The 24,622-nt window shown below is 46.6% G+C and overlaps 1 protein-coding gene and 1 long non-coding RNA gene across 4 annotated transcripts; both read left to right on the forward strand.

The window, feature by feature from the left end:
* Positions 1–2,845: 2,845 nt before the first annotated feature.
* On the forward strand, positions 2,846–3,923 carry LOC106150196. The gene is made up of 3 exons (XR_001236872.1): positions 2,846–2,936; positions 3,089–3,214; positions 3,699–3,923. It is a non-coding gene; the product is annotated as an uncharacterized LOC106150196 (long non-coding RNA).
* An 8,249-nt stretch (positions 3,924–12,172) lies between these two features.
* On the forward strand, positions 12,173–14,914 carry LOC102018708 (free fatty acid receptor 2). Of its 3 annotated transcripts, none has more exons than XM_013522278.1 (2): positions 12,173–12,901; positions 13,210–14,914. In XM_013522278.1, exon 2 carries the CDS (start codon positions 13,211–13,213, stop codon positions 14,201–14,203), a length of 993 nt encoding a protein of 330 aa, XP_013377732.1. In that variant the 5' UTR covers positions 12,173–12,901; position 13,210; the 3' UTR covers positions 14,204–14,914. The 3 variants fall into 3 exon arrangements, with proteins under 3 accessions (XP_013377732.1, XP_013377733.1, XP_005400109.1); XM_013522279.1 differs by having other exon boundaries at positions 12,173–12,874; XM_005400052.2 differs by having other exon boundaries at positions 12,173–12,275.
* The last annotated feature ends 9,708 nt before the right edge of the window (positions 14,915–24,622 follow it).

Consider the following 24,622-nt stretch of genomic DNA (forward strand, 5'->3'; position numbering starts at 1 on the left):
GCTGTCACCGTTCAGAAACACTTCTCTGCCGTCCAGTTAAAGCACACCAACCCCTTTCTCATGGTTATTACATCTTCCTGTTTTATGTTGTTTGTGGAACATGCCATGACAATAAATTACTGTTTATACCCGTGCAGATACTGTTGTATATTCTCATCCCTCCCACCACCTAGAAAGTAAATTCCATAAAGACAAGAACACATCTGCTTTGTTCAATGCTCTGTACCTGCCGCGTGGCGGAGAGATGAAGCTGTGTGATCGGGCTGACCCTGTGCCTCACTTACCTGATCTGAGGGACTCTGGGGAGCACCTGTGGCTGTCGGAGGCGCAGAGAGCAGACCCTGGTGAGAGGAGAGGAGGGGGCACAGGGACCTGGCGGAGGCCACCGGGAAAGACAGGTGGTGTGGGAGAAAAGCTCAGCCCGAGCCCTTCGACTTCATGGGCCATGTGGGGCCACCTGGCCCGGGATATTTTTCTGGGCCGGCGGGAGCCTGTGGACTTGAAGGTCAACAGTGCCAGTTTTTATGAAAGGTGACACAAACCCGGGGACTTTAACCTGCCCTGGCTGGGTCATGCTGGGAGAAGGAGCAGGAACTTGACGAAGTCCGGGAAAGGGGTAGGGAATAGAAAGGGTGGTGAAGAAGGACCCGAGGGCAGTGGCCGGGAACAACTGGGGGGTGAGGGAAAATGATGAGAAAGAATCTTCCAGAAGAGTGGCTTGTGGGGACTCCAGATGTGAAAGGAGGCCTGGGAGAGATCACAGTCTGGATTTCTGAGGGAGAACAATTAGATTTGTAGAGGCGGGGATTTGGGGAGAAAGCGAGGGGTGAAGCTGGCTTTGAGAAAGCTCACCTACTGCTCTTCTTATCCATGACAAGTGACTCCTATGAAGACAAATGTTCCCTGCCGTTTTGAATGACCAGTAGTCAAGGCACATGCCTGAGTATTTTTCTTTTTTATACTGGGGATTGAACCCAGGACCTTCACACTGAGTGATCTCCCCAGCTCTTTTTAAAAATTCTTTACTTTGAGACTGAAGCTTGCTAAGTCCCTAAATTGCCCAGGCTGGGTTTGAACTTAGGATCCCCCTGCCTCACCCTCCCAGAGTACTGGGATTACAGAGGTCCATGCACTAGCACGCCTGCCTCAGGGCTGTCCTTTTCACAGAACTCTGAGGGGTTTACCTGGATATTCTGTGGAAAGCACTTCACCATCCAAGCAGTGTGACCTGGAGAAGTGCTAGGTCTTGTGGGAGACTCCTGGAGGGTACCACTGGTGGGGACAATCTGATGGGGAGCAATGGTGAAGAAAGAGGATGGGTGTGATTGCGAATGGAGGCAGAGGCTCAGTCAGTACTGCTGCCAGGCCAGAGGGGATACCACATAGCTGGGTCCATCCGTGTTCAGGACAGAGAGGCACGTTGTTGCCCAGCTTTCCTCTAACTCAGCAGCCCCTTAAATGGGTTGACACCCATTGGTACAGGGCAATTAGAGGTTAGTAGTGCAGTCCATGGTTCCAGGTCACACCAAATAGAACGGATGGGTATGGTGGCACACACCTGTCTTCTCAGCTCCCTGGGAGGCTGAAGCTGGAGGATCTCAAGCTTGAGCCAGCCTGGACAACTTAGCAACTTAATAAGACCAGCTTTCAAGAAAGAAAAAAGAAAAGACCTTTGTGAGTTTAAGGAAACAAAGAAAGGCGTGGATACAGGAGGCCAGTACAAAGTCACTATCATCATGGGTATCTTAGCATGCTGTCCAGAGGGAGCAAGAAAGGCCCCCATCCTAGTGCAGCCCGGGAACAGCAGAGAGAAGCAGTGTCACCATGGCGACCCAAACTCCCTCCTCCTGTGCTTGGGAACTTGCTCTTGCCTCCTTTGTTTCTGTGGCTCCCCTGACCCCAGCCCTGGGCTCTGCTATAGGCACGTATGGTCAGCTAAGGCGCTCAGAGCAGCCTGGAGATCCGGGCAGTGGCCAGTGTCCTACCTGGCCAGAAGCTGCCGTGTAGGAAGAGAGCTGGCAAACTAGCGTCCTCCCTCAAACCCAGTCCATCCCGCTCAGCAGAGCCCAGAAGGTGCCTGTGATGGGAAGACAGGCTGGAGCATTGGTGCAACCCACAGGCTATCACGTCTGCTGTCACTTCATGTGGTTACAGGGCACCTCCAAAGCCTCAAAATCCTGTAAGAGCGCTTCTTGTCTAGGGAGAATACTCGTGGAAAGCAGAGAAATCGAGGTTAAGAAGGGAGCTAAAGCAGGTGTCAGAGAGACACAGGGTGGGAAATCTGACCTCAACTCAGGCAGAACATTCTCAGCGAGCGTCATATGCTTCCACTTTTCTCGTCACTCCTGACAAGCCTGACAGCCTCATCCTGTCCTCGGCTGAGTGTGGCCAGATCTGCCACTCCCACCCCAGAGGCCCTGACCTCTTTCTGATGTCGGAGCAAAGCTCTCCCTCTGCTTGCTGTTGCCTCTGCTCCTGCAGCAGTGTCCACTGTGGCCCACGGCTCTTGGCTGGCCTGGCACTGAAGGACACAGCCAGTCCACACAGGCACCCCACCATCCACCATGCAGGGTGGCAGCTGCTTTGGCAGTGGCCCCCTGGCTTCTGTCCCCCAGCGCTGGGATTAAGTGAGTTCTTACATTAAAAAGTAAGTGGTGCTTGTATCACAGAAAATACAGATACACGTAATCTCAGGTTTGCCTAATTATATTGGCTGGGGTGGCCCTCAGCGAAATGCTCAGATCTGATTCTCTGTCTCTGAGACAGAACTGACTGCTGTTAATGGAACTTGGCTTAGATCATGTGCGTCCGATGCTGGGAGGCACTGCCGAGCCAGGCAGTCTGACAACAGTCTGGCCGCTGTGCTCTGGGTGGTGCATTCTTTCCCATCTGCCGGGAAATCCTCCCATTTTCCTGAGAAGCCCAGAGTGGATGGGGTAAGCAGGGCCGGGGCTTCCTGAGGTGCCCAGGAGGCCTTTGGGGACACACCGCAAAGATGCAGAATCTGGGTGGGAAGGTTTACCTACAAAAGTTGCAAAAGTGTAGTTTGGAAGAGACTACCAGCTTCTGCCCTTAACTCTTTTTAAAGCTCGATTTCTAGCAGCACATTGCACTCCGACTTCTTTGCAGTGAGGTGTGGCCATTTGAATAAGCTCTTGCCAATGTGTTATTAGCAGAACTGGAACCTCTGAGAAATCTCTCAAAATGAGAAGGGGTGAGTGTGTTTCTTCTCTTTTTTTTCTTTCCATTTTGTTTCCAGGAATACAGATGTGATGGTTGGGGCTTCAGCTTCAATTTTGGACTAACTGTGAGAGCCAGGGCCATCCTAGGGTTTGTAGAGCAGGGACCCAGAAGGAAGATGGGCCTTTGGGATCTTCCTGGGGTTGCCAAAGACAGTCAAGGGCTGCCCGCACTGCATCCCTGCAGACTGCTCCCACTATATGTGGCAGAAGAGCAGAACTCTACCTCACTTACAGCAGTATTACTTGGGGTCGTTCTCTCACAGCCAGCAGAACCCAGTTCTCACTGATTAGAAGCTTTCACACAGAACCACATCAGAGAAAATGAAACTAGCAACCCTCAGTTTCTGGTGACATTTGAGAGGGAGGCTGTGCGAAGGGAATTAGAATAATTTAAGGGGCAGAGGACAGCAGTAATAGCAAGTGTGGTCTCTCACTTCCTCTCTTTCTTCTCCACAGATCACCTCTTCTCTAACACCTAGGATGGTAAATCCCCTTCTCTGCGCAGCAGAAGTCAGAATAGTGGTTATCTTGGGTGGTTTGACAACGGAAAGGGGCACCAAAAGCAGATTTATCTCTGGACCCGGGTGGTAGCTACACAAATGTAGTGCAGATGTGGTCACTATCCACTATCCCTAAGATTAGTGTGCTTTCTTTTCTGTATATTGTATACTAGTAATGACAATTTATAAAACATCTAAAATCTTACAGCTTCTTATGTACTTTGTCTATGTCGGCCCTAGAGATTTTTGCTCCTCATGTTTGCTATTCAAGGTTTATATAATTTGGGGGTCCTCTCCCTTTTCCTTACTAACCAACCCAACCCCTGTTTTGTCAAGTTGGGGATGTGCTCAATGAATATTCACTTTCCCAGGCCCTTGCAGCTGGGAGTTGTCAGGGGACGCAGTGAAAAGCCAGCAGAACTCCCCTGTGTGTGGCTTCTAGTCAACCCATCATTCTCATGATTTAAGAGAGGGATAGATTCAGCTCCCACGTGTCTCTTGTTTTCTGTTCTCCCTATCCCTGTTTTTTTGCTCTGAATGTAGACCCTCTCTGCAAAGTATGGTGGCCCAGGCCTGCAAACCCAGAACTCTGGGAGGCTGAGGCACTAGAATTGCAATTTTAGCCAGTCTGGGCAAGTTAGCAACTCAGTGAGACCATGACTCAAAATTTATAAAAGGGATGTAGCTCAGTGCAATGTGTTTAATCCCTAGTGCTGTGAAAGAAAGAAAGGGAGAGAAAGAAAGAAAGAGGGGAAGGAAGGAAGAAGGAAAGAAAGAAGGAAAGGAAGGAAGGAAGGAAGAAAGAAAGAGAGAGAGAGAGAGAGAGAGAAAGAAAGAAAGAAAGAAAGAAAGAAAGAAAGAAAGAAAGAAAGAAAGAAAGAAAAGAAAGATCCTTGTGATCATGAAGCCAAAACCAAAGTCTAGGGAAGGTGAGGCAGAAGCTATGATCCTGAGCAGCCATGCAAGCCCAGGCACATATTTCTGTCATGTTACACGAGAAAAACAAACCTCTATGTGCTTAAGCCTTTGGTGTTTGGATTTGGGGCACATATCGACAATCTCTCACTTAGATAAGTGGCTTTGATCTTAGTAAGTGTCAAAAAATTGTGCAGCCGGAAGGGGACTTTGGATGCTGATTTTGTGTGGCTTCAGATCGTGGCACAGCAAAGGCCAAGGGAGAAGAAAATGGGACCCCTGCCAGAGCCTCCAAACTAAAACTCCATCTGCACGCTACCCCTAGCCCTCTGCATTGCACTGCACTGTGCCCTGCTGGTGTGCAAACCCCCATTGGCAGAGAGGGCTGTGAGTGTAGCTCTGCGTACGGAGGACCCTGGTTTATCTAAACGTGTCTGAGGGCCAGTCTTCAAGGGTTACGCCAACTGCATCACTGTTTCTCAATCTTTCTTTAACCAGTTCCTGTTTTATGTAAGCACAAATTTTACTTTCTAGTTTGTATTGAGAAAACCAGGGCTTTTTGCTCCCCTCAGAAATTTCCTAGCATTGTCTTTTTTTTTTTTTCAACACTAGGGATTGAACCCAGGGCTTTTTCACTGTACTACATCTCCAGCCCTTTTTTATTTTTCGTTTTGAGACAAAGTCTCACAAAGTTGCCCAGGATGGGCTAAACTTGTCATCCTCCTGCCTCAGCCTCCAGGAATGTTGGGATTACAGGCAGCCTGGCATTCTTGAACCACATGTAGGATCTCTCCTCCCCTCTACACACATGCCTAGGAGTTTCTCATCCCCTCTTCATGCCTCTGGAGAAGCAGTGGTCTAATTCAAGTTCCCTATGATTCTGCAAACTGTACCAGAAACCTTGGTGGCTCCAGAAATGTCACAACTACTAGAGGAAAATGAATCATGGATGTGCTAGAAACCCACGACGCAGGAAAACAGAGGGCGCTACCATGAGAAAGGAAAGCAGAGGGACCAGTTTTGCCCTCAGTTGGGCTCACCTTTTGCAGGATCAGCCAGCACCTGACCCATCCGGCTCGCCCCAAGGAATCCGCACCACTTCCACGTCCGGAAACTCTCCCGCCTCTCCTCCTTTGCTCAAGGTCAACACAGAAAGGCCACCAGGGAAGCAGCCAGCTGCCTTCTGGCCTTTCCCAAGGGCTATGTAAGCCATGAAAGCTGGCTGGGGGTCTGGCCCGGAAGCCCTGTGTGTTTAGAGGGTGGGGCGCTTCGGTCCCCTTCCTGGTCTGAAGGCCAGCTGGGCACAGACAGCAGATGGAGAAGGGGGACAGGAGGAAGCAAGTGGTCAGAAGTCCTCTCCTGGGTTCCAGGAGAAAGTCAACCTCCCAAGTCCTTAGTTCTGTTTCACAGTCAAATTCAGGTCCTTATAAACATTTATAGAAACCATAAAAGCTAAATGATATGGTAAGCTGGGTACAGAGAAACGGTCGATGCTGTCCTCTGTCTATTCCCTATGTATCCAAAGTGTTTGGAGAAGGGGAGGGAGGAGGAATGGAAAACCATCCTGTCTGGGATCTGGCAACAGAGCAAGCACTGTAGCATGAGAAAGATTGAGAGCTGCCTGGACCCTGGGATCCTGGGGCTGAAGGTCATGCCCTGTGCTGCTGGGGAACATGGAGGACCCACTGGCAGGGAAGCTTCCGACTGTGCAGATGCATCAGGGCCCTTGTCTCCTCCTCCTTTACCCAGGGCCCTTCCTGGACAGTGGGGAGCTCAGCGTCATGTGAGGACCATGGAAACTACATTCAAGTCCCAAGTTCAGAGTTCAGTCCTCCATTTACCAGATGAGACTTCAGGCAAATTACCTAACAACCTCTCTACACCTCAGTTTCCTCATCTGTAAAAGGGGATGAGTGTGCCAAGTCCAGAGAATATTTTAAGGGTTAAATGAGTTTCTCTTCATAAGATCTTAGCATGGGACCTGGCACTTGGTGTCACAGAATGGGCAGTGAGTGTTGACTGATATACTGGTTTCCTACATCTGCTGTAACAAAGTGCCACAAACTTAGTGGCTTAAAATAATAAAAATGTATCTATGATTTTTTTTTCAGATAATGGAGATTGAACACAAGGCCTTTGCACTGAGCTATATCCCCAGGCCTTTCTATGCTTTATTTTGAGATAGGGTCTCACTTAGTTGCCCCAGGCTGAGCTTAAATTTACAATCCTCCTGCCTCAGCCTCCCAGAGTGCTGGCATTACAGGGTGCACCACCACATCCAAACAGTTGTGAGTTTTGGTAAGTGTGTAAGGACATGTATTGACAACTGTAGTATCATACAGAAAAGTGTTGCTGCCCTGAAAATCCTCTGTGCTTGATTTATTCATCCCTTACCCTGTTCAAGTAATCAGTGAACCAGAATGTCACATAATTGGAATGCAATATGTGGCCTTTCCAGGTTGGCTTCTTTCACTTAGCAATATGTGTTTAAGGTTCCTCCGTGTCTTTACAAGGCTTCATACTTTATTTCTCATCTGTGTGTGTATGTGTGTGTTACTGAGGGTTCAACACAGAGTCTTTGCACTGAGCTATATCACCAGCCCTTTTTTAGTGTTTTATTTTGAGATGATCTCCCCAACTTGCCCAGGCTGGGCTCAAACTTGCAGTCCTCCTTCCTCAACCTCCCAGCTTACTGGGATCACAGGTGCATGTCCTCACAGCTACCTACAACAGGAGTGTATTATCCCACAGTTCTGGAGGCCAGAAATCTGAAGTCACTGTCACTGGCCTGCAATGAAGGTGTAGGGTCTCTCCACCTGCAGTTTTTCTCAGTCCTGACCTTCCAACCCAGAGCACCTTAATCAATCTGTGACCTATCCAGCAGCATATTCTCCCTGCAGGGACCAAAGCCAGGACCCTGAACATTCCCAGGTACTGATAAAGGTGTACAAGTTATGGCTCAAAATACTGAAAGAGAATAGCTTCATCCTTAAGCCAAATTCCTTAAACTTTTATCTAACCCCAGCACTCTACCCTCTCATGGAGGACACACCTAAGTCCTTTCTCTTGCTGTCCATCACAAGGACAACACAGCCTGCTCTGGAAGTTCCCAGAAGAAATTCTGTGGACTTGACCATTTGAAAGTTAGTCATTCTATCTTTGAAATCCCAGCTGGTCCATGTCAGGACATTTGGGTAACTGCCTGTGGGAACTTCCTTGATGTCACTTTTGGGGTGACTCAAGCCAAGAGTTTGGGTGGGATGGAGCACAAGGTATGGGAAGGACTATCCCTTCTTCTGGAGGTTCTAGGGGAAAATCCATTCCTTGCCTTTTCCAGCTTTTGGTGGCTGCTGCTATTCCTTGGCTTGTAGCCACATCACTCCATGTCTGCCTCTATGATCTTACCATCTTCTCCTCTCTGTCTGTCTGAAGCCACCCTCTGCCTCCTTCTTATAAGAACATTTATGATTCCATTTAGGGCCAGCTTAGATAACCCAGGATCGTCTCCCTATCTCAAGTTCATAATCACATCTATAAAGTCCTTTTGGCCATGTGAAGTAGCATTCCCAAGTTCTAGGGATTAGGATGTGAAGGACTTTGGAGGGGGCCATTATGCAGCCATCCCAGCTGGTATTATCGGCCAGGAGTGGTGTCATTCACAGGAAGCAGTTGAACAGAGAGTGAAGGAAAGGAGGTCTCTGCAGAGGGAGGCTGGGCTATGGTGATCAGCAGTGGGTGGTAACAACTTCCAGATTCCCACTCTACAGGCAGGGTTCACAGCATACTCCCAAGATGCCACTCTGAGATGCTCTCCTTCATTTCTGCAACACTGGAGGTGGGCTGTGTGAAGACTGCAGAGTTGGAGGACAGCACTATTTGAATGACAGAGGAAGGGCTGTTCAAGTGGCAACTACAGAGGACATGCAAATGCCAGAGGGCATAAACTGTCACCTCCACAGCAGAATGATCTGCCCTGGTGAAGCCACTGCAGGGACTCAAAGAGAGCAATACAGAAGCGGAAGCAGAGTGAACTGTATGGCACAGTAGAACAAAAACATCTTAGAACCCACTTGAACATATGGCCTAGAATCACTTTCCTTCTTTTTTCCTGGAAGAGTCCCATTTCTCCATCCTTCATTTATTATTTATTTCAAGATAGGTATACTGAATCCCAAATGGTCATCTCTGCATCCACTGCTACGTTCTCCCTAATCCATACCCCATCCACCTCAGGTATGCAAGAATCTTCCCTAGCTGATCTTTCTGCTTCCAATTCATCCCTTTGGAGACCACTTTTCACTTAGCAGAGGACTGGATCCTCTAAAATCAAAATCACATCATGCAACTCTCTTAGGGCCCCAAGTGGCTTCCCACTGCTTAAGGATGGAACCCGAATGTTTCACGCCATCAGAAAGGTGCCATAGAACTTCGTCTCCTGCTCACCGTGCTCCCACTGCTCCGGTCCTCTGATCCTGCCACATAGAGATGCTTTCTGCCTTGCATTCTGTTCTTTGGCCTTGACCATGGTTTCACAGCCCCTTTTAGAATTCAGCTCTACAGTAAGCTCACAGATGGTCCTCGAGCCCGACTCAAGAAGCCCTGCCAGTCCTTGACTGCCCTCCCTTTCCCATCACATTGCTTCTTTCCTCCATAGTGCACGTCACTGTGTGAGTGCTCCTGTGTTCATATTTACTTGTTTATTGTCTATCTCCCTCGTTGGAACATAACTTTTAATTGCAAAACCATGTCTATGTGTTCTGGTATCTCCAATGCTTGGCACAGACCCTGGCACAGCCTAGGGCAGCGACGGTGAACTTTTTAGAACTTTCAGTGGTACAAAGAGCCTGTTGTGGCAGGTGTGCTATAGGTTCGTCACCACTGTCCTGGGGGTAGACTGATTTATACAGTGAGTGAGTGAATGAATAAATGAATGAAACAATAACTGTTTATTGTTCATATCACAAGTGGTGAAATCCATTATTCCCCTTTATCCTATAAAGTCTCTTATTTTTACCTTCTCATTATTTAGCAAGGGGAATCTATATAATAAATGTATATTCACCTAAATTATCAATATTGACCACAGAGAAAGATTCCCATGGCTTTTTGGGTGGGGGAGTGCTTTAATCCACAAGAGTTCTCAAGTAGTTATTAGCTGGAATTTCCTATCAACTCTCAGAAGCAGATAAATGAAGCATCTAAGGACAAACACTTCTGAAGTTTTGAACACCATCATCCCCCCACCCGCTTCTAATTCTTCCATTTATCCATCTGTTCATCATCTAGGAAATTGTTATAGAGTGCCTGAACCATGTCAGGCTCCGGGCCAGGCCCTGGGAATACAGTGGTTAGCAAAAGGGCCAAGCTCCCTGCCTTAATGGGCTGTCATAAGGGGGGGGCTGGACTTTATGCTTATTCAATACAAATCCCCACTGTAATAAATGGATTATGATAAACTCAGATATCTGCAAGGAAGGATACTAAGAGATGTTAATGAGAGCAGCAAACAATTGGAAAATAAAATTTTAAAAAAATTAAATTTGCAATCACTTCCAAAACACTTCAGAATCAACTTAAGAAAAGACATACAAAACTCCTGTGATTAAAAACTAGGCAGCATTGCCAAAGGAAATTAAAGACCTAAATAAGTGGAAAGATATGTCATGTTCATGTGATGGATTAGATAAGTGCAGAGGATGGAAGTAGGAGAGACTCTAGAATCAAGTTTATAGTTGTTGTTGTTGTTGTTGCTGCTGCTGCTGCTGCTGCTGCTGTTGTAATGAGGATTGAACCCAAGGACTGTGCCTGGTCTGCCACTGAGAATCATTCCGAGCATTCTCAGCCTCATCCCTTTTCTTTAAAAAATTTTCTTTTGAAACAAAATCTCACTAAGTTGTCCACACTGGCCAGCCCAGACGTACAGTCGTCCTTCCTCAGCCTCCTGGGTAGCTGGATTACAGACATGTGACGTCAAACTGGGCTTAGAACTAGGTTTTATGGAGCTCTAATGTTAAGGAGATGAGTAGGGTAAGGTGAGCTATCCAAGGAAAGAGAAAAGGCAATAAAAGAAGAGGGAAAACTCCTTAGCTCTAGAAGACAGCAGAGCTGAAGTGAATGAAAAACTAAATATTAAGGTATCTGAATCCAAGGTCCTAGGCCACAAAAAGAGTAAAAGGAATGAATGAATGAGAAATCACTAGGGAATCAGCATGTCTTAGGGAAAGAACAGAGATTCTATAAGGAGGGATCAGACCCCAGACATCAAAAGAAACACCCATTCCCTAGACCAGAAGGAAAATGTGGGGCTAAGGGTTTGGTTCAGTGGGAGAAGGTTTTCCTAGCATGCACAAAGCCCTGGGTTTCATCTCCTGCACTACAGAAATAACAGAGAATCATGCTGTGACCGTCTGATTTCCTTGGGTGCATATTGCTTTTTTTCTTTGTTTGTATTTGGAGACAGGGTCTCCCTGTGTGCTTCAGGCTGGCCTTACCATGTAGCCCTGGTTGGTACCAAACTCATAGCAATTTAGCTATTGCTGCTGGGATTGCAGGCATGGACCACCACACCTGGATTTCTTGGGTGCGTACTGTAAAAGGACACAGAAGTTTTTAACCTGGACCTCTAAGCAGATCAGAAAGGGGGAAAGACAGAAAAGAACAAGAGTAGTTCATCCCAAGAGTGGGAATATAAGAGAGAAAGGACCAGTTCTTCAACCCTGTGAAGAACCATATAGGCACCTGAACTTGGGTCTCCTGGATTCCTAACAATTTCCCAGTAAGGTGGGCAATGGAGCCTCCAGGCTCTTAGTGTATGAATCTGCCCAACAGGCTTGAAAGGAGGATGAATGTAAGGGCATCCACTAAATGCTAAACCCCGGACTATGCACTTTGTATCTGCAATCTCATCAAGTCCTTTCAGAAATCCTGTGAGGTTAATATTCCCATGCCTACTTGACAGAAAAGGAAGCAAAAGTTCAGAAAATTGAACTTCCCCAGAGCCCTAATAAAAGGACTTGGACTTGAGCCGACATCTTCATGACCTTAAATCCCATGCTATTTCTACCATAATAAGACAGAAGCTAGGATCCTAGAACCAATCTGTTTCATCTGAGAGGCACAGGAAAATTGTTATGGTGTAGGGCAGGAGATCATACATACAAAAAAAGAGAAAAGAGAAGAATAAAAGGAAGCAGGAAACTCATTTTCTGATAATGAAATTGGCAGTGTAGGTACTAACAGAAGAAAATGCCTAGTAAAGAGAAAAGAAGAGAATTTGACTTGGGACGTGGTAAAAATGAGTGGGGTTAAAATAAAAAACAAACAGGAAGTCAGGACAGAAAAATCTGTGTTTGGGAGTCAGAGAGAGGCTCTCCAGGGAAAGAATGGAGATGCAGAGGCCCTATACTTTGGGCTTGGGAGGAAACAGTGCTTCTTTTCTCTGGTCTGGTCACGTGACCCCAAAGGTATAAAAGCTTTCCACCAGCCAGGTCCCTTGCAATACTTTCCTGTGTGAAATGGGCAGTGGCTGTAGCTAAAGTGCTGTTCCTCTTTCCCCTCGGCTACCAGACTTGCCTTCAGGACTAACCCCAAGAAGCCATCTATCAAGAACAAAGACAAGGCAAGATGGCTAACCTAGCGCTGGTGCTCTGGGACTTGACTGCAGGATCAAACTTTGACAGGAAGGCATTGGGGGGCGGTGCTGGAGAAACTGGAATAATAGGGTCAGACCCCAGAGGCAGGAGCTATCCTGTGTGCAGGGCAGGGAACCTCTGATTGGGGAATCCAGAGAGGATGGATGTGTGTAGGCAGCAAGGGTTACCAATCCAGTGGAAACTGAGTCACCCCAGGAAGAATTGGAGTTCTTCTATTTATAGGTGAAATACCAGGCTCCGTAGTAGTCTGTGGGCTTTTCTGAACATCTTTGTTATAGTCTCTGGGGGATGAGCTCCAAAGCATAGTGCTAGCTTCTTCCCACTCTGCCCCAGATCCCCCTTTGCAATAACATCTCAGAGTAGTTGAATAGGGTTGAATAAGGTGGAGGAAAATTGTGCTCTGCAGAAGGAGAGGATAGGAGGGTAGGGAGGTAGGCTGGGAGCCGGGACAGCCAGCCCAGAGTCCACAGTGCCTGAGCTCTCTGTCTCCTGATCCTGAAACGTGCCTTGTAGCCCTCTCCTGGCTGTGATGCCTTCCTCTCCTGCAGGCTCAAGATGGAAACTGGTAACAGTAACTTCCTGTATCTGTGAGGTCAGTAGGAGAAAGGCCAGGGAAACTGGAGGGGGAATTCCCTTGGGGAGCCGAGGGTTGGTCTCCCCCAGAGACTCAGGATGGCAAAAGTAATAAATGCTGCTTAATATCCCGCCCAAGGCAAAGTCAATAATTGCTCTGGGCAGTTCTGGCAGGTGGTGTGAGCAAGCAGTGGTGGCAGCAGAAAGCTTTGGGCTGGGAGGAAGGGGAGCGTGCCGGGGAGGATGTCTGCATCCTGAACCAGAGGAGGACAGTCTGCAGGCTGTAAGTGGGGCCTCCTGACTCTGCACTTTTCCATCCTCCTCCAGAATGATGCTTGATTGGCACAGCTCCTTGATCCTCACAGCCTACCTCCTCATCTTCCTTATTGGCCTCCCCGCCAACCTCCTGGCCCTGCGGGCCTTTGTGGGGCGGGTCCGCCAGCCCCAGCCTGCGCCCGTGCACATCCTCCTGCTCAGCCTGACGATGGCTGACCTCCTGCTGCTGCTGCTGCTGCCCTTTCGGATCATTGAGGCTGCGTCCAACTTCCGCTGGTATCTGCCTCAGATCGTCTGCGCCCTCACTGGGTTTGGCTTCTACAGCAGCATCTACTGCAGCACGTGGCTCTTGGCAGGCATCAGCATCGAGCGCTATCTGGGAGTGGCCTTCCCTGTGCAGTACAAGCTCTCTCGGCGGCCTATATACGGAGTGATCGCTGCTCTGGTAGCCTGGATCCTGTCCTTCGGTCACTGCACCATTGTGATCTTTGTTCAGTACTTGAATTCAACCGAGCAGGTGAGAGATGGAAACGAAGTCACCTGCTATCAGAACTTCACGAAAGAGCAGCTGGACCTGGTGCTGCCCGTGCGGCTGGAGCTGTGCTTGGTCCTCTTCTTCATCCCCATGGCGGTCACCATCTTCTGCTACTGGCGCTTTGTGTGGATTATGCTTACCCAGCCTCATGTGGGAACCCAGAGGCGGCGGCGAGCCGTGGGACTGGCTGTCGTGACCCTGCTCAACTTCCTCCTGTGCTTCGGACCTTACAACTTGTCACACCTGGTGGGGTTTTTCTTAAGAGAAAGCCCCCCGTGGCGGAAGGAGGCTGTGGTGTTCAGCTCTCTCAATGCCACCCTGGACCCGCTGCTGTTCTACTTCTCTTCTTCGGTGGTGCGCAGAACTTTTGGTGAAGGGCTGCAGCTGCTGCGCCATCAGGGCTCCTCCCTGCTGAGGTGCAGAGCCAAAGAGACAGCAGAGGTGACAAGTGGGGACAGGGGCATGAGTCAAACAGAGAGAATGCCAAGTTCGGACTTTATCACAGACTAGCAATTTCCTGGATCTTCAGGGCACTCTGGGTCACTCGGGAGTTGGGCAGCCAGGGAGACTGGCAGCTCCCAGATGCAGAAATCCGCAGGCTCAAACTATCACTGGAACTTGGTGAAAACCTCTCTTGCCAGTCTGGTACCCCTGTCTGCCTGGATTTTCCTTCCTAAGTGAACATAGCTCAGTGACATGAGAAGAAATGGCTAGGCCTAGAAGCACTGTCTGGCCAGGATGTTAGAAGCAAGGTAGCTAATACAAATTTAGGCTTTGTGAGGAAGTTGGTGGAAGGGAAAGGTCTGGCGGAAGCAGAGTCCTAAAGCAATCTTGCTACAAGCTTAGAAACAGCACCTAGACACTGGTCTGGCTGTTGGTGCTGGCAAGAAGCCAATGGGAAAGAAATGGAAGAGAAATACTAAATGAGGGCAAGGAAATCTCCAAAGGGTGCCGAGCCAAGGGGACCAGAAGGGCTTAGATCTCTACTGATGGGGATTTCACTGTATTAGTTTGACCCATTGTTTTGTATGTGTGCTTCATTCATTGTCATGTTATCGGGTCTCCCCCTTGAAACTGAGGTCTGGATCCCTTCACGCTTCATGTTACCCCACACAGACCAACATGTGGCTTGACACCCACCATTCTGAGAGTGACACTCACCAGCACAGGAAAAAACAATCTGTTCCAACAGACTGAAAATAAAGATTATAAAACTGTGAAGTGAGTGTCCACAATTTTTACAACACTTCTGCACATCAGGGAGGGGACAAACACAGGAGGGAGGACCAGGTGGAACAGCCAGAGGGAGAAGATGATGCAGTGGAAACCACAGAGACCTTTTCAGATGGAAATATAATGAGGGGGACACAAGGGAGGACACTGAGGGAATCTCATTAGATTGAGGACGCGGGAAGGCTGGCAAAAGCCAACTCAGAGCTATCCGTCTATCCCAATAGCTTAAAACAAGTTCCCTCTTGCTCAGAAGTCCACAGTTCCCTGTCATCAAAACTTCTCCTCTCATAATTTATCATCCCTTTGCCTGCCTTTGCCTGCCTTCTCCCTTCCTAATCCTACCTCCCTGACTCATTTCTCCAGAGTAAGGATCCCTGGTTGAACTAACGCTCCAGCCCCCAGCCTTGCGGGCTGCAGCTTGAGCTACCTATCACAGTTACACATGGAGATGCGAAAATAATAGAGAGCCACTTCCACACTATTGACAGGATCTGGGGCCCCTGCAGGTGAGCCTCACTAAGCAACTGTCAGGAACCCAATCTGTCTAAGAAATTATTCTCCAGAGAGACTTTTCCTGCATTTGCCTCCCCCCACCTCCATCCCATACTCCCAAGCTTCTGATCACTTCTTTCGACCCCTCTTACAAAATCCCCCTCAATATTAGCTTTTTTTGGAAAGCCTGTCTTTATTACTCCCACCCACCCAAAAGCTCATTTTCTGGTTTCCTTCTTCAGAGGAAATCTGGACCAGCAATTCTCTGAATCCCAACTTTAGCACTTGGGCATCTTACTAGCAAGGCCAAGCTTTCCAAGTCATAGTAACAAAGATAAGGTGCATCTCCCAAGAGTATTCTGAGGCATGAAATGTGATTCTGAGTTCTGTCCCTGGCATATAGACACACACACACACACACACACCCTCAAAACTGTAGATATAAAGTTGCTGAGAAATTATTGTGTATTGTTTAGCTCTAGAGATATCAATTTGTGTGAAGCATAGATGTTTCTTCACTTCAAAAATATAAGTAATAAAGAATATATAAGTAACAAATTAGAAGTCCTCAGGTAAGCAACTATAGAATGGTTTAGCAGGAATATATGAGAAAAAACTCTGGAACATTTTAGCTTATTATGAATTTGCCACAATTAGAGGTTCTTTAAAAAGCTAATTTGATTTAGATGGCATTAAGACAAACAACTTTAAACAAGTTGATAAGAATACCAGTCCAATTGGATGAATGTAATCATGCTCAGCACTGACACATTTACAAGAAGGACAATAATTCAGGCAGGGAATAAAACCCTGAAACATGAAACAAAATGTTTTAGAGATTTTAAACAACATAACAATAATAATAAAGCATATTAAATTCCAGAGACTGTGCCAGACACGGAGCTAAAGAGAATTAAGGTAATTTTCCAAGGTCAATATGTAAGAGGGAGTCCAGACCCAGGCCTTCCAACTCCGAAATGCCTGCTTTTTTCCCCTGCCCCAGAAGAGGAAGTAAGAGAATGCCATGGCATAGCTATGAGGTTGGGACGGGATACGGCCCATTCTACAGGAGAGGTATTCTATCCAGCCCCCTAGCAAAGAGCAAAGATCACAACAGGGAGAGAGATTTCAAACAGCTGGGGCTGTTTAAACGGAACTGACTCCCCCAGCCAGGCAGTCACTCCCCAATTTCCAGGAACATTCAGGCAGAAATTAGCAACCACCCATGTTAGGACATTGAGGAAACACACATCTGATAAGGGCCGAGTGAGTGAACTGGTCAGCCTCCTCCAACTCCAAGATTCTCAGGTTCTTCAAGGACACAGTGGCTCTTGTTAACCTGGAAAGTACAAAATGAAGTCATCTGGGGACTCATGGGGTTGTTAGGACATAGCCAGAGCTGGTCTGAGACTTTCATGGTGAGGCTGTAGCTACTCCCAAATATTAAACCTTCTTCAAATCTCTTGGTATATCAACCCACTTCTTCGTTGGGAAATTAGTAATTTATTTGTTCAGCAAATATAGATTGATTACTGTGGATGCTGCTTGTCTTATGATGGGGGTTTATTTCGATAAACCCATCATACCTTTAAAACATCGCAAGTCTAAAATGTGTTTAACACACCTAGCTGACCGAACACCATAGCTCAGTGAAGCAGAGCGCTGTGGAGTGTAACTGCTGCAGCTTGCTGCTGGTGCCCAGCATTGTAGGAGAGCATCACGTTCCACGGCACTACGCCAGGAAAAGATCCAAATCCGCAGTGCAAAGTACAGTTCTATTGAATGAGTTTTGCAGCACCTTAAAGTTGAAAAATCCTAAGTTGACTCTTCTTAAGTCAAGTACCATCTACATCAGCCAACCACTTTGCTAGATAGAGGCTGAAGATACCGAATGAACAAAAGACCCCTGCCCTGTTGGGGCTTCCATTCAAGTAGGAGAAGTGGTGAAGAAACAAGTAAACAAGTGCACAAGCAAGGTAATTTCAGACTAGCAGATGGAGCCTAGTTACAAAGGAATAGAAAGAAAGTTTAGGAGAAAGTAGAATGGGAGGCAGAGAAGGTTTAAAGGCTTCCCAGAGTCAGTCCTGACAAACAAAAGGAGTTGCTGTTCAAAGGCCCATGGGAGGAGCAGCCTTTTTATTTTAAAAATATTTTTACAAGAATATGTTTATGATATATAGTAATTACACCCATCTTGGGGAACTGGGACCTATACATGTCACATCTTAATCACTTTTACTTCCTCTTTTGTCCCCTTCTTCCCATCTTCCCCCATCTCCAACTCTCCTTCCCATTCCCACAGTCAGTATCCCTGCTTCCTATCATCAATCTTTATTTTGCTCTTTAAATTATTTATATTTTGAGTAGGAGAAACCATGAGATTATTTAACCTTCTGCATCTGATTTATTTCACTTAGCGTTACCGTCTCAAGGCACATTTGTTTTCTTACAAATTACCCTTCCTCGAGCCTGAGGAGGACTCTGTTTGGTATATGTCAAATGTATCTTCTTTATCAGTTCAGGACCTGCTGGTACAAAGGCCCTGAGGAGGGAGAAAACATCAGCAACTCCAAGCCAGAGAGAAGGCCTGTGGGGCTAGAAGAGTGGTTTCAAACTTGAACTTGTATTAGGATCACCAGGAGGGTGCTTTGAGCTGTAGATCACTCTCCTCCTTCCCCTAGGATTTCAGAATCGTTAGGTAACGGGCCAGGGTTCTCTAGGGAAACAGAACCAAGAGAAGATATACAACAAATGACATAAAAATGTGTATGATTCTTTTTGAGGCCTTGGCTCACACAATTATTGTAGGGGCTGAGAATCTGCCACCTGCAAGTTGGAACCCCAAAGAAGCAGGTAGTGTTGCTTCAGTCCAAGTCAGAAGGCCTGAAACACGGGAGAATGGATGTTAGAATGAGGACAGAAACCCAGGGCCACGCTCAAGCTGTTGGGCTGAGACAGCAAGTTCTCCTTTCCCGTACCTTTTTGTTCCTTTCACGCCCTCAGCCAATTGGATGGTGTCCACTCGCGGTGTGAAGGGCAATATGCTTTAGCAGCCTACTGATTGAAATGTTGACCTTATCTGGGAACAAACTCACGGTACGCCTGGTTGCCTTTCTAACGAGTGACTGGGTGATACTGACGCTGCTGGGTCAGAGACCACGCTTTGAAGTCTGGGCAGTAAAATTGTGAACCAGGGGAGTAACAGAAATAAGGTCAAGGGGAGCAAAGACCAGACCCTACAAAGCCCTTGAGGGCAGAGAAAAGAGTTTGAACGTATTCTAAGAGCTTCTGGAAGTCATTCAAATTCTGGAAACTTTCCAAGGATTTGAAGAAAGAGAGTAGAATTCCTTGATTTCCACTTTTTTCCTTGCCATGCTGGGGATCAAACTGAGGGTCTCTCGCATATGAAACACATGCTTTATCACTGACCAACACCCCCAGGTCTGATTTCCGTTGTAAGAAGTCCACTCTCGCAGCTGTGCACTGAAGGGATGCTGGTTAGGGTCAGAGAGATAATATTTATGGCAGAGGCAAGAAACTGTAGAATGGTGTGCAAATGCAAAGGAGTTTCACCGGGTGAGCAGCTCCCTGAAAGGGGGACTATTTCTTTTCCCATGAGGATTAGTCACCCAAGGATCAAATAGCCAGGGAGAGGCCTTACAAGTTATCTTTCTCTTACTGAGTAAATGCATGTTCCCAGTGGTATGCTGGACAATGTTTAATGACCAGATCTTGGTAGTAGGAAAACTAGGGCAGGGAGGCAGAGGGGGAGAGGGGACAAAATGCCCTGCTTCGTGGTCCTTGCCAATTTATGTGGAATATACATTCCCCCCAACCCGGGCTAATTTCTATCGTGATGCCGAACATGGATTTGGCAAGCTATACTAATAATCAGCTCTTGTGCTCTACTTGGCAGGCAGAGCACATCTTCCTGGGGGAAATCTTTATCTTTCCCTGGCTACAGATAGTACAAGGCTCTTGCACAGGGCTTTGGATGTGATAAACACTAGCTAAATATGGCTGGCTGGGCCTGATCCAAGACCATCGGGGTGGCTGTACAATTGTGAGACTTGTCTGAATCTCTTGCCTCAAAGCAGGATGACAGATGGGTAAACAGAAATATTAGTGCCTGGTTAATGGGTAACACAGACAGCAGCCTAAAGCTGCTACCAGGAAACAGAGGTGGAGGGAGCTGGCTTGGTGTGACCTGCCGACCCAGGCAGCAGGAAAAGAGAAAGCTGCCCCTGACTATTTCACTTCCCCTTTCTGCAAAAGCTGTTGATACGCCCCTGCCTCAGAAATTCTCAACTGGCCACAACCAGAGTTCACATGTAGCGTGGTTTGGGGGCAATCACTGTGGTTGGAGAAGGTGGAAGTGGGCAGACATGCAGAAGATTTGAAGGGAAACATACTCCAACATTCTAGCTTATCTTCCTCAAGTTTCCTGCCTCTTACCTCTAAGTCTCTGTTAGTTCTCTCTCTCTTTTTTTTTTTCACCTTGCTTTGCCTTTGAGGTTAAATACTTTTGCCCCAGGGTTTTTTTTTTCTTTCTTTCTTTCATTATTTTGCTCTAGTTACAGGAAATGAGGACATTTGTCATCTGCCACTTGCACATCCAACCAGGAAATTGGGTCAAAGACCTCTAAGCTATCAGAAGCTGTAGTCTAGTAACCCACTTGGCAAAGTTTCGATTTCCTGCCAAGGTAAAGGATAGGAAGCTGAGCAAAGGAAGTGGGGGGCCAGTTCCACGCAAATAGACTGTCCACATGTAGCCTTCCAGGGAAGGGCTTGTCTGAAGCTTTAGTAGAACCTCAAGCTCCCTCTCCCCAGAGGTGGGCCATCTCCTTCCATCCGTCATCCCAAGCTATGACCAGCCTCGAGGAAACAGAGTTAGGAAAATAAATATACTGGTCCTGAATGGAGATGTTTTAAGTGAAAAGTCATCCATATATAGAGCAGTCTGAAGTTGCTGCAATGTCACAGCAAACATGGGGCCATTTGAGTTTCCACAGCTGTGGGCATTCATTCATCCACAAACAGGGGTATGTGTCAGGGCCTACCTAGGTGCTAAAGATACAGCAGTAAGATACTTGTCAAGATTCCTGCTCTCCTGCAGCTCACATTTCAGTGGAGAGGTGGACAGGTAGACCAGTAAAGAAGATGCATGGAGGTGATGCTAAGAGCTATGAAGGCAGTAAAATGAGTCAAGGGTAGAAAACGACTTTGAGGAGGATAAGGATGGCTGTTTTTGAGCAAGTGGTATGGGGAAGCCACAGTAAGATAATTATTTGAGCTGTGACCAGAATGACAACAAGGAACCATGCCAAGAAGTAACGGGAGAACGGTCAAAGTCAAGGGTTCAAAGCCAGTGCAAGGGCTGAGCAAGCTGAACTTGTGTCAGGAGAGAAAAGCCAGAATGGCTGGAGCTTGCTGACAGCTGGAACAGCTGGCAAGGATCAAATCACAGGGATCTCAAAAGCTTCTAATAAAAAAGCACAAAGATGTATCTTTTCCACTTAGCCAGAAGAAAAACTGAGACTCAGAGATGTGAATCAACATTTATAAGACGCCAGCAAGACGGGCTTCTGGCCCCTGGCCCAGGACTCCAGACAAGATGCTGCTCTCTCTTTCCCCTTCGATCTGTTACCTGGTTGAAGAAGAGAAAGGAGATCAGGAAGCCCAGTTCATGTCACGTTGTGCAGTCATTTGGTATAGACTGTTGGGGAGGGAGGTGGAAAGTGCTGACAAAGGAAAGGTGATGGAGATGTGACAGTGGGGTGGAGACCTGTGAGAAACCTGGCTGTCAAGAATGGGGACAGAAGCGGTGAGATGCCTGAGCTCCGAGAAAGGAATGGGAGGCCGAAGAGTTACCAAGAACCCGTCCTTCACTGCTCCGAGACCCCACGGTCCATGACAAAGGAAAGTGTCACGACAAAATCATGAATCTTTGGGGAATCTTAGAAAATCTCCAGCCTGGTAACTCTTTTCCTGAACGCCTTTTCGTCACCTGAGGAGTTTCTAAAATTGCCAGTGCTCTGAGGTCTTCTCTTTTTTCCTAAAGCTCTTCAGGTGCTTGTGAAGCATGGTGAGGGTTGAGAATCGCTGTGTATAGTCTCCATCCTCCACTGGACCAACCAGAGCAGTCTCTGGGGAGGCAGCAGGGTCTATGGAGTTTGAAGCTTAGCTTAGTATTATGTGATTCAACTTCTCTGGGAAAAAAAATAGAACTAACAGTATCTACAGCATCCTGTTATTAGGAGAATTCAATGAGTTTAATACTATACCTACAAAGCACTTAATGTCTAGCACCACCATGGAAATATACATTTATACATCAAAATCTTTTCAAAACAGAAATCCATCCTTCTACTTCTCATGACCCTTGGAATAAAATCCCCACCACCCTTCCCAGGGCCAGTAAAATGCTGCATGACCTGTTACTTGTTCAAGCTCATCTCTCAGTCCCTCCAAGCCCTACTCTTTGCTTCTCTCTTACTTTTTGCTGTGAACAGCTCACTAAGCTGTCTGGCCCCAGGTCCTTTGCACTTTCTGTTCCCTCTGCCTGTAGCCTTCTTTCCCCAGATCTTCCCATGGCTGACCCTCTTCTTTCGGGCTGTCTATGCCTCAAATTTCGTTTGCTCAAATGACTTTCTCCTCAACCCACTCCAAAATTGCCTCCCTCTGATATGCTCACTGCTTCATTGCATTCCTCACTAGCTGATGATTGTGTGGTTATTTTTAAAAAGTTATACATGCACATAGTTCAATGAGTCAAATGGCTTTCTGTAAAAAAAAAAAAAAAAATAGCATTTTTTACCTCTCTCCTTCCACCTTTGTCCTGACAACCACTTCCTGGAGGCAACTGATCTCATCTCTTTTCGATAAAATAGGTATTCTTTCAATCTTTGAATGGCTTGACTATTTTATTATAATTCTTCATTTTTCAATAATTAGGTCTTATTTGTTAACTTCCCACATGGTGGTGGAGATTTAGCTCTTTTCTCCCCAGTGCATATGATATCCATGTACCTTTTACCCTACATTCTCTTGATACATCATAACTATGTTAGAACAATATTTCATGGTCACCTTATTGCAACTGTGTAAATATCACTCACAGTGAAGCTCTACAGTAAACTTTAACTACTTTTTCTAAGCTGCCCATCTTTTGTGTCCATTCCTTGAAATTAGTAATTCCTTGTTTTTTCATTTGCTTAGTTTTTTACATTGTTAACACTAATTTTAACACCAAATGCTTCACCAACTGTCTAATCTCAAAAGAGGTATTAGTAGGGTATGGATCTCATCTTTCGGAAGCACTCCGCCCCAGAACTTTCTGATCGGCTCCAATCTGGACTGGTACTAGTTGATGCCCAGTACATATCTGCCCCTGAACTTCACGAAAGCCTATTTACTTCTCTGCTCTTGTCTTTCTCCTGCTTGGTTTTTATCCTCTTATAACTTCTTTAGAAAGCCACTGTTTTGAAACTCTGCGTGCCAGAAAATGTCTCCATCCTACTCTTGTGCTTAACTGATGCTGGGCTCTGAGTGGAATCAAGATTGGCCATTATTTTCCTTGAGAATTGAAAGGCACTGTCATGCTGCCTTCCAGCTTGTACTCTTGTGGAAAATTCCTATGACATTCTGATTCCTGTCTTTTGTAGGTGGATTATCTTTTCCTCTCTGGAAGCTTGTGGGGGCCTTTTCTTCCTCTCAAGTCTCTTAAAATTTCACTCACTATAGTCGGTACTTGATGGACTCTTTCATTCTGCAAAATACTATCTTTTGGTTTAGAGGAATTCTCTTGAAATCCTATGCCATGGTTTCCTTCTCTTCATTTTCTCTCTTCTTTCTTTGTGGAACCCCAGTTATTCGTGGGGCTGGGGAGTGTATTGGACCTCCTACACTAGCCCTTTAATTTTTCCATTTTCTATTTCTCCAAGTGTTTGCTTTCCATGAGATTTCTTTTAGTTATCTTTCAAGCCTTCTATTTTTCATGTTTGCTATCATTTTTAATGTACTCACATGCTTTTTTATTCCTTTTATAGCATCTTGATCTTGTTTCATGGTTGTAGAAGCCACTCTGATCTCATTGAGGAATTTCCTTCTCCTCGCTCTGAGTTGCCTTTTTTGGTGTTGGTTTCTGTCCTCTGTTTTAGGAACTGTCATCAGATATCTGGTAATCCTTGGTTGTCTGCTCACATTGAAAAGAAGGAAGGAATTGTTTTTTGGATGCGCAAAGAGTATATGAAGGTTAATATGACATGTTTAGAGTTTACTTTAAAAACTAAAAGGAAAAGGGACAGAAGAAATGAATAAGGCAAAAACAAAACCTCTTGTTAAGTGGTGGGATCTGAATGATGAATTCATTAGGTTTTATTATACTGTTTCCTCTACTTTTGATCATGTTTAGAAATGGTCACAATAAAAGCACGGCGGTTGGCAGGACTCGGTGCCCTGAGGACTGTTGGACTGAGGGCCTGGCCCCTACTGGCTGTGGCTGAAGGCCTCCCTCCCTCAGCTCCTTGATGCTCAGCCTGGGCCTCACCAAGGGCACTTTACAACCTTGCAGCTTGCTTCCTCCAGAGTGAGCAAGGAAGGAAGGAAGAGAGGGCAAGACAGAAGGCACCGCCTCTTCACAAATCTCATCTTCACAGTGACTTCTCATCATTTTTGCTCAGCTCATTCTCAAAGGGAGGGAGGATTGTAATTTTTTTTTTCTTTTTTTTTTTTTGGTACCAGGAATCAAACTCAGGACTTCACGCTTGCCAGGCAGGCACTGTGCTGCCGCATGCTCTATCCCCATCGGGAGAGAGGATTATAAAGGGGTGTGAACAGCAGGAGGGAGGGCCTCTGCTATCTTAGACACTGCCTCCCACAGGGTGTGCATGGTGAATGGAGGCTGTGGGCATAGGGACTGGCCTCACAATGGCACGATCCACCTGGACCTTGCAGGTGGGGAACTCCCAAGGTCAGTACTTGGGATTTTTCTTCTTGAGCTGATCAAATTTCCCAGAAGAGACTCTTGCAATCTCCTTCTAGATGATAAAATTTGGACTTTCAGCGATTTAGGAGCCAAACAGAGAAAGCCAGGAATCTCAACATCCAGCATGCCCCTAATCTCCTGTTTGTATTATGTTTCTCCCTCTCCCAACTGTGTCTGGCGTCCCACATTCCAAAAGCTCTCTGTGCTGACCTCTCCAG

The sequence above is a fragment of the Chinchilla lanigera genome, unplaced genomic scaffold (assembly GCF_000276665.1).
Source record: "Chinchilla lanigera isolate Chin_1 unplaced genomic scaffold, ChiLan1.0 scaffold00067, whole genome shotgun sequence".
Lineage (NCBI taxonomy): Eukaryota > Metazoa > Chordata > Mammalia > Rodentia > Chinchillidae > Chinchilla > Chinchilla lanigera.